This window comes from Mytilus trossulus, chromosome 14 (genome assembly GCF_036588685.1).
Source record: "Mytilus trossulus isolate FHL-02 chromosome 14, PNRI_Mtr1.1.1.hap1, whole genome shotgun sequence".
Taxonomy (NCBI): Eukaryota; Metazoa; Mollusca; class Bivalvia; order Mytilida; family Mytilidae; genus Mytilus; species Mytilus trossulus.
In genome coordinates this window covers 78,079,027-78,089,189 of record NC_086386.1, presented here as the reverse complement: position 1 = coordinate 78,089,189, position 10,163 = coordinate 78,079,027, and the positions used below count along the sequence as shown (strand labels likewise).

The 10,163-nt window shown below is 33.8% G+C and overlaps 2 protein-coding genes across 2 annotated transcripts; both read left to right on the top strand.

Moving 5' to 3' along the window:
• Nucleotides 1–456: 456 nt before the first annotated feature.
• LOC134698101 (uncharacterized) lies at nt 457–2,190 on the top strand. The gene is made up of 2 exons (XM_063560393.1): nt 457–1,261; nt 1,439–2,190. Exons 1-2 carry the CDS (start codon nt 457–459, stop codon nt 2,188–2,190), a joined length of 1,557 nt encoding a protein of 518 aa, XP_063416463.1.
• Nucleotides 2,191–7,796: 5,606 nt separating this feature from the next.
• LOC134698100 (E3 ubiquitin-protein ligase TRIM33-like) lies at nt 7,797–9,632 on the top strand. The gene has a single exon (XM_063560392.1). It carries the CDS (start codon nt 7,797–7,799, stop codon nt 9,630–9,632), a length of 1,836 nt encoding a protein of 611 aa, XP_063416462.1.
• Nucleotides 9,633–10,163: the final 531 nt, after the last annotated feature.

The following is a 10,163-nucleotide window of genomic DNA, read 5'->3' as shown; positions in this document are numbered from 1 at the left end:
CGATCTGTAAACCTTTTAATGAAAATCAAATGTAATCTTTTTGAGTTACAGAACTTTGTAAGTAAAACAGGAGTGTGGTTTTTTTTAACATGTCGCGCCATATCTCAAAACGATTTATCATTTTAACACTTGTTTATATAAAGGGAGACAATTAATGAAATTAAGGAAGTAAATTACCTGTGAAATGGCTACGGTAGGGCAGATCAATGAACATGATGTTTTCACGTGTCCTATTTGTTTAGAAACACTAAAGTCGCCGAAAGTTTACCATGTTTACATACCTTTTGTGAAACATGCATTGGTGAGTTCATTTTATCCACTGAACAACGCGCAGAACAAAAACTTTCCAACTACCCCTGTCCTGTATGTAGGAAAGTTGTTATACCCAACAACCCAGAAGACGAATCATCGCAATGGGCAGCATTACTCCCACATAATTTTACAATTTCGTCATTAATGGATAACTCAAAGAGCGCCAAACAGGAATGTCATCTCTGTCAAAGGCGAGACAAAATTTCCGAGGCAACACAATGGTGTCGAGATTGCATGGAAGCGTTGTGTGAGGAATGCTTGCAGCTTCACGGTTTTATGAAACTGTTTGTTGATCATAGAGTTGTTCGAATTGATGAAATGAATTTCCCATCAATCGTAGAGGAGCCTGATTTAAGTATGATATCCGATTCATGCCCAGTCCACACGTCGAAAGTTTTGGAAGCTTTCTGTTTTGACCATCAACAACTTTGTTGTATTCTTTGCATAACTTTACATCATAGAAAATGCGAACACGTGCAAGCTATTGAAGAAATGCAAAACCTTAAAAATGACAAAATAAGCGTGCTCTTGTCTGAAGTAAACGATATTAAAGCGAAAGTTGAAAAGGTAATGAAAGAAAAGAATGATGAAAAAGAAAAAAATGACACTTCTTTTACAGAAATTGAAGCAGAAGCTAACCAATTTATTTTATCACTCAAAGATCAGCTAGACAGCCTGTTGGCTGCATTTATTAAGAAATTGGGCATAACTCGTGAGGAATCAGAAAATGCTTTCCAGAACAAAGTGAAAACCTTTGAAAAACTTTCAAATTATTTTGAAAAGTTACATTGTACAACAAAAACTGTTGAGGAACATGGCACATTAAACCAAATGTTTATTCATTTTGAAAAATCAAAAGCCGAATTAAAGTCAGTGTTGACAGAAGCAAGTTCAGTTATGAATACAAGTTCTATATCTGAAGCTAGATTAGTTAAAAATGCTAAACTAGGTGAAGTTGAAAATATTGATGGTCTTATTGAGCTAAGCTCCATTAAAACAATTCCAGTCGAAATGAGCGCATATATAAAACAATTATTTCCAACAGATAGTTCTGTTCTTTCGAAAACTTCTCCTGCAATTTGTTTTGAAAATGTTATTATTAAACATAATAAAACAATTGATTTAGATGGTTTCAATATATTTGGAGGCGTTTTTGCGTCAGATGAAGTAATTGTCGTAGGCAGCAAATGTGAAGAATCAATTGGGAAATTAAAGGCTATTAATATCTTGAACGAAAGAATTGTTGACGAACATACTTTTTCAACAGTTGTTAAACGACTAGCATTTGATTTCGAATCCGAATCCCTGTTTGTATCATGCTACGGATCAAAGTTGAGTCGTTTAAAATTTGTCGATGCATTTAATTCTGAAATGAAAATTAAAGATAACAATCATAGAAATGGAGGTATTTGCATATCTGATGGAGTTTTATATGTCATCGTCAATAAAACTGTAAAGAAAATAAGCTTAGAAAATCTACAACAGCCATTAGAGATGTGTTTTCAAACTAATACAGATTGTTATCACCTCAACGGACTTGAAATTGATTCCAAGAACAATCGTCTTCTGTACACATCAGAAAATTATGAAGTAGTGTGTACATCGTTTGACGGTAGCGAAATATTCAAGTACAAAGACGAGTATATGAAGAAAACTACTAGTTTATGTGTTCATTTAACAGGAATTATACTTATAGGAGATGAATCTGGACAGGTGCATCTAATATCAGAAGACGGGGAACGAAGACGAACCGTTTTGAATAGCTGTGACAAATTGAAAACTGTTCGTGATCTTTGCCTTGACAAGTCCTGTACACGTTTGGCTGTTGTTGGACCCGGTCATATAGAACTTTATGACGTACGTGCTGGAAGTGGATAGCAGTCATAACGTTAGGTCAGGTATGAATCCGCGGAACAGGCTGCTGATGCATAAGCTGACTTTTTGTTGGGCACTTTTGGAGCTAGTAAGACATTTCTATCAAGTAGGCAAAGTATTTAGAAATACAAACATTTCCATTTAAGTTATAAAAAACATTTCAGAAAGGTCAGAAATGTAACCAGAAAAGAAAGCACGTTTCGTAACAATATAATTATGAAGAAATTTTGTATTTTAAATAATTAGTTGATGTTTTAATCTGGATTGATCTTGATTTATTTTATTTCTATATGTCGATATAGGTAAACAGAGATGTGTGTATGTCAAACAGCTACTTTAAAGCAAAACATAACGTAATACGGTATTCAACAATGAGTGATTTCTTCATAAACATGATAAATATACGAAATATTACATATATTAGAATAAGTATTCACTTTCATAATTTGATACATTATGAAATCGTCGTTTTTATTAGCCCACCTATCCTGAAAGGTGAAAGTGAGCTTTTCTCATCACTTGGCGTCCGTCGTCCGTAAACTTTTACAAAATCTTCTCCTCTAAAACTTCTGGGCCAAATTTAACAAAACTTGGCCACAATCATCCTTGGGGTATATAGTGTAAAACGTGTGTCCTGTGACCCGGTCAACTAACCAAGATGGCCGCCATGGCTAAAAATAGAACATAGGGATAAAATGTATATTTTGGCTTATATCTTTGAAACCAAAGCATTTAGAGCAAATCTGACATGATGTAAAATATTTGATCAGGTCTATATCTATCTGCCCTGAAATTTTCAGACGAATCATACAACCTCTTGTTTGGTTGCTGCTCCTGAATTGGTAATTTAAGGAAATTTTGCAGTTTTTGGTTATTATCTTGAATACTCTTATGGATAGGGGTTATTTGTAAACGGCAATAATGTTCAACAAAGTAAGATCTACAAATAACTCAACATGACCAAAATTGTCAGTCAAACCCTTAAGGAGTTATTGCCCTTTATAGTCATTTTTTAACAACTTTTCGTCATTTTTTGCAACTTGTACAAAAATCTTCTCCACTGAAATTACTGGGCCAAATTTAACCAAACTTGGTTACAATCATCAATGTGGTATATAGTTTTAAAAATGTGTCCAATGACCCCGCCTACCAAACAAAATGGCCGACATGGCTAAATTAGAACATAGGGGTAAAATGCAGTTTTGCTTCATATCTTTGAAACTAAGGCATTTAGGGCAAATCTGTCAGGATATAAATATTCATTAGAATAGGATATATCATCTCACAAATTTTCAGATGAATCCGACAACCAGTTTATGCATGGGTTGCTGCCCTAAAATTGGTAATTTTAATGAAATTTTGCAGTTTCTGGTTATTATCTTGAATATTATTATAAATAAAGATAAACTGTAAACAGCAATAATGTTCAGTAAAGTAAGATATACAAATGAGTCAACATGACCAAAATTGTCAGAGGACCCCTAAAGGAGTTATTGCCCTTTATAGTCAATATTAAACAACTTTTCGTCATTTTTTGTAACTTGTACAAAAATCTTCTTTTCTGAAACTATGGGCTAAATTTAACCAAACTTGGCCACAATCATTACTATAGGGTTTCTTTTAAAAAAAAAAGTGTCTAATGACCCCGCCTACCAGCAAAGATGGCCGACATCAGTAAATACAGGTGAGCGACACAGGCTCTTGAGAGCCTCTAGTTTTTTTGTGATATGAATTTTAATTCCTATGAAATAACAGTTCCGATTGAACAAATGTCGCACCGGAATAAATGTATTGTTAATTACTAGTAATAGACAACGGGACAGCACGTCGTCAATAAAAGTATAAGAAAAGACAGATACAAAAAACCACTTAACGGTCTTTAACAGTGGATAAATGTCTTCACCTGTTCCATAAGCTTTGCATAAACTTTATTGATAACCGAATATTTTGATTTCGATACCAATTTAATTATATGAGCAGACAAAAACAAATGAAGACAGTAACATACACAACATATTCACTAATAGAGCTAGACATGACGGATGTGACTTAACTTTCATATAACTTTTTACAACTGAATGGGTTGTTTAGCTAACGATATAATTTAGATCAGCAAATTTGTCTCTTGTGTTTTGAAAATGTTGTCGTGTGACAAAAATGAAATGCTACGAAATAAGTTTTTTCAAACATTATATTTGGATAGAAAATATTCTTCTTTTTCATTTTAATAGTTGTATTATAGAAAAAAAAAGTACAAAGATAGCAGAGGGACAGTCAAACTAATAGATCGAAAATAAACTGACAACGCCTTAGCTAAAAAAGAAATCATAGAAAACTAAAGACTAAGTAACCCCAACCCAACCAAAAACTGGGGATGAACTCAAGTGCTCCGGAAGGGTAAGCAGATCCTGCTCCACATGTGGCGTCCGCCGTTTTGACCATGCAATTACAAACCCAGTAAACAGTTTAATTAGTAGTTAGTAAGATACTGATGACTCATGTATTTTTAAAACAAAATGTAATTCAGTGTAATAATTAGTGATGCATGGTCATCTGCACATACTGCGTCGGCTAGCAAATTGTTAAAACAATCATAAAATTTCACAATAGGTACTTTTAAAAACATCGCAAACATTTGTTAAATTTTAAAAAATAGTTTAAAAGGTTGGTGTGGGTTATACGTCAGTGAGAAAGCAACACACAACAAATATAAATTTAACTCTCAACATACAGTCTTCATCTTTAGACAGGTGTCCTTGCAATATGACGAGAAATATATCTTGTTGTGTATGGGTTCAATTTTCCGGCATCGGCCTGAAATATGACACAATTATTGTTCGATTTAGGAAATGAGATATAGTTTAAAAAAAGAAGTAAATGTTCCATTATACTATGAAGGTCTTTATATCAACATTTTGTTAAGAGTTGAATGCTTCTTTTTGTAACTTCATTGGGGTGTAAAAGCGTTGACCGAAGTACATTTTGTATGAAGCGCGGAAGCGCTTCATTCTAAAAATGTGCGCACGGTCAACGCTTTTACAACCCTATGATGTTACAAAAGAAGCATTCAATATTTATGATTACATTTTTTAGCTAGGATCATGAAAACACGATTTTTATGAAGTTTTTATTTAATTAACCTGTGCACTTTATTGACGGACCTCGTGTTATCATGAATGATAAGTTTTATTGTGTAATGCAATTGCTTAAGGATTAACACGTGGTGTGCAGTTAGCCAATCAGAATAACGTATTATAATGAAACATACATCTAATTATTTTCAGATACTCAACGTTTTCGCAATGTTTAATACATTGACGGTTTTATTTGGCTGGGTTATGTTAGCTACAAAGTTGGGGTCAATCAGAAACTATCAATCGAAGAAATACGGACAACAATTGCAAAAAAAGGACTGCCAAAAAAAAAAAACCCACTCCACAAAACATTACAAAAAAAACTTCAGATTGAGCTATATGAATCCTAATGTACTCAGGGCACCGGAAGGTTCAGCAGTTCCTGTTACTTCTGTTGTCCGATAGTGCATATCTAATGATGATCGATGCATTATAAAATAGTGAATATATGTGAATCTTGTCTAATCTTCCATAAATACATTTTTTTTAACATGTTAAATTGAAATATTGTTTCAAAAATTAACTCTTATCGAAATGTGTAGAGCCGAAAAAGATTGAGACTTTTCATCGGTTTAACTTGAACTCTCACTATCTAATATACACTCGTTGAAATGGGATATTTACACAAAAACATCAAAATTGCTTTACTAAACAAGATAATCAAATATTGTCTCATTTGCAAAACCATTAAAAGACGACTCTAGTCTCACCAAATTCCGTATGAAAAAGAAATGCACGCAGATAATAGGGATTATAACTCTTTGAGTTATTTGTGTCGTTGAGGTGCTGTCACATAGACGTCAAACCCACATCTCAATCACAATTTTCATTAGGATCCAAGTGTGACTAATGTTAACTGAAGCCGTTTAAGTGCTATCAATTACAGGATTACCTTCATCTTCGCCGATTATTCTCTTTATTCTTTATATTTTGGCACCCAGTTAAAGTCGTTTTGTTCGATCTAAGAACATTCTCTATAAAGAAAGAAATGACGCATTAATGTCTTTCTTCAAATTCTAATGAGACCATTATAAAATGCCTTTCAATTTAATATATGAACCCGTCTTCCTATATTTTTAAAATATTGATAGCACGTTTGACAACAGAAAAAAGGAGTTTATTAGTACAAAATGAAAGACATTTGAATATACGAAAACTGAGGAAAACACATTGCTTTTCATTTTTCAATCTACAAAAAGTAAAATCACAAAAATACTGAACTCAGAGGAAAATCCAATCGGAAAGTCCATAATCACATGGCAAAATCAAATGACAAAACACATAAAAAACGAATGGACAAGAACTGTCATATTCCTGAATTGGTACAGGCATTTTCAAATGTATATTAAACCTGGATTTATGGCGCTTAACCTCTCACTTTGTTGACAGTCTCATTAAATTCCGTTATATGTACAATGATGCGTGAACTAAACAGACATAATAAATAATATAGTCAAAATATGTGTACAACAGTCATCATCGTGTTACAATTTTAAAAGGAAGAACTTAACAAAACACAAAACCATCTATCTACAAACACATTCATTGATTCGAGAAAGAGAGGCGAAATATGCCAAAGGGACTTTCAAACTCATAGGTCGAACATACACTAGCAACGCCATCGCTGAAATAAGAAGAAAAAAACCAGACAAACAATAGTACACAAAACACAACATAAAAAAAAACTGAGCGACACGAACAAAACAAAAAACTGGTGGTGATCTGAAATGCTCCGTAAGGGTAGGCAAAATCAGCTCTACATGTGACATCCGTCGTGGTGTTTATGTTAGTACAAATTATGTAATAAGCCTAAATCAGAAGGTCACATTAGATGGGATTGTAGTTACAACATTTGGAATATATCGATAATCCGCTATCATCAATCTGAAGGAGGTAATAATTATATACAAAAGACCTATTTCGTAGATGTAAACTTCTCTGATACTTACCGTACCTTGTTCTTATGCTTTTACTTTTCCTGTATTGATCGTTTTACATTTGTCATTTCAGGCCCTTTAATAGCTGACTATATGCGGTATTGGCTTTGCTTATTGTTGAAGGCATTACATTGACCTATAATTATTATTGTCTGTGTCGTTTTGGTCTGTTGTGGAGAGTTGTCACATTGGCACTCATGCCACATCTTCTTTTATATTTGCACTTGATGTTATATTAAGCATGTTATTATCTATATTGGAAAGAAATCAGAAGCAAGTGATTCCCTACAAGAAAACAGAAACAGGAAAATCTAAAAATTGATATTTGCTGTTTGCATTTTAGCTATCAACTATACAATTTTATTCTGCATGGAAAACCATTTTCATATTACATCAGCTATAAGACGGCTAGCTTTTTAGAAAAGTTATTACTTGAAACAACAAATCGAACACTATTACTATCCGCACTGATCTGTGTCCACACTTGTTTATATAAAGGAGACAATTAATGAAATTTAGGAAGTAAATTACCTGTGAAATGGCTACGGTAGGGCAGATCCATGTACATGATGTTTTCATGTGTCCTATTTGTTTAGAAACACTAAAGTCACCGAAAAGTTTACCATGTTTACATACCTTTTGTGAAACATGCATTGGTGAATTTATTTTATCGACTGAACAACGCGCAGAACAAAAACTTTCCAACTACCGCTGTCCTATTTGTAGGACAGTTGTTACACCCAACAACCCAGGAGACGAAGCATCACAATGGGCAGCATCACTCCCTCATAATTTTAAAATTTCGTCATTAATGGATAACTCAAAGCGTGTCAAACGGAATTGTCATCTCTGTAAAAGGCGAGACAAAATTTCCGAGGCAACACAATGGTGTCGAGATTGCATGGAAGCGTTGTGTGAGGAATGCTTGCAATTCCACGGCATTATGAAGCTTTCTGCTCACCACAAAATTGTGAAGATTGAAGAAATGGACACTGCCTCTTCCGGTGTAGACGAGCCAAATCTCAGTATGATATCCGATTCGTGTCCAGTTCACACTTCAAAAGTTTTGGAAGCTTTCTGTTTTGAACATCAAGAACTTTGTTGTCTTCTTTGCCTTACTTTACATCATAGAAAATGCGAACACGTGCAAGCTATTGAAGAAATGCAAAACCTGAAAAATGTCAAAATGAGCATGCTCTTGTCTGAAGTAAATGCCATAAAAGTGAAAGTTGAAAAGGTAATGAAAGAAAAGAATGGTGAAAAAGAAAAACTTGACATTTCTTTTACCGAAATTGAAGCAGAGGCCAACCAAATTATTTCAACATTAAAAGATAAACTAGACAGTTTGCTAGCTTTGTTTATAAAGGGACTGAACATGTCTCGTGAGGAATCGGAAGACGCATTCGAGAACAAACTGAAAACATTTGAAAAACTTTCAAAATATTTTGATAAGTTAGAGTGTACAACAAAAAAGGTCAAGGAGCATGGCACATTAAACCAAATGTTTATCCATTTTGAAAAATCAAAAATCGAAATAAAGTCTGTTTTGACGGGAGCAAGTTCAGTTTTAAATACAAGTTCGATTTCTGAAGCTAGATTAGTTAAAAGTGCAAAACTAGATCAAGTTGAAAATATCGATGGTCTTTTTGAGCTCGAATCAATAAAAACAATTCTAGTCGACCATAACGCGTTTGTCAAACAGTTATTTCCATCAGGAAGTTCTGTTCTTTCCAAAACAGATCCTCTAAGCAGTTTTGACTGTATTTTGTTAAAACACATTAAGACTATAGCTTTAAAAGGTTTTGATGTATATGGAGGCGTTTTTGTGTCAGATGAAGTAATTGTCGCTGGTGGAATAGTGGAAGGGTTTGTTGGAAAAATACAGGCTATAAATATTTTGGATAAACGAATTGTTGACGAATATATTTTGCCGACATTAGTTAAAAGACTTGCATTCGATTTCGAAAGCGAGTCCCTGTTTCTTTCTTGCTACGGATCAAACATGTATCGTTTCAAATTTTTCAATGCATTTCACTCTGAAATGAACATTGAAGATAACAATCAAAGAAATGGAGGCATATGTATATCTGAGGGAACATTATATGTAATAGTTGAAGAAACTGTCCAAAAAACAAGCCTTAAAAATGTACAACCATTTAAGAAGTGTTTTGAAACTAACACAAGTTGTCGTAACCTCAACGGACTTGAAATTGATTCTAAGAATAATCATCTGCTATACACCTCGGACAATTCTGAAGTAGTGTGTACATCGTTTGATGGAGATGAAATTTTCAAGTACAAAAATGAGTTCATGGAGGAAACAACAAGTGTATCTGTTCATTTATCATATTTGTATGCGATGAAACTGGACTAATTCGCATAATATCAAAAGACGGGCAGCAAAGTCGAACTGTCCTGAATTGTTGCGCCAAACTGAAAAAGGTTCGTGATCTTTGTTTTGACAAGTCCTGTACACGTTTGGCAGTTTTTGGACGTGGTTATATAGAACTTTATGATGTGTGTGCTTGAATTGGGTAGCAATCATAACAGTAGGTCAGATATGAATCCTCGGAACAGGCTACTGATACATGAACTGACTTTTTGTTGCGCACTTTGGGAGCTAGTCAGACATTTTTATCAAGTAGACAGAGTATTTAGAAATACAAACATTTTTATTTAAAGTCATAAGAAACGAGTGACCGATGAAAAATAATGTTCTTCCAATTCTTGAACCAATGCATATAAACATCATAAACTTAGTCTTCTGTGCTCGAATTTATCCTTTTTTTCGTGTAAATTTCGTATAATCGTCAATTTTTTTTTCAATCGGTCAGTGCTGTTGTGAAAATATGGCAGGTAATTAAAGTTCGTGTTTTGAAGCCGAAGTTTAACGATTGTCACCTGT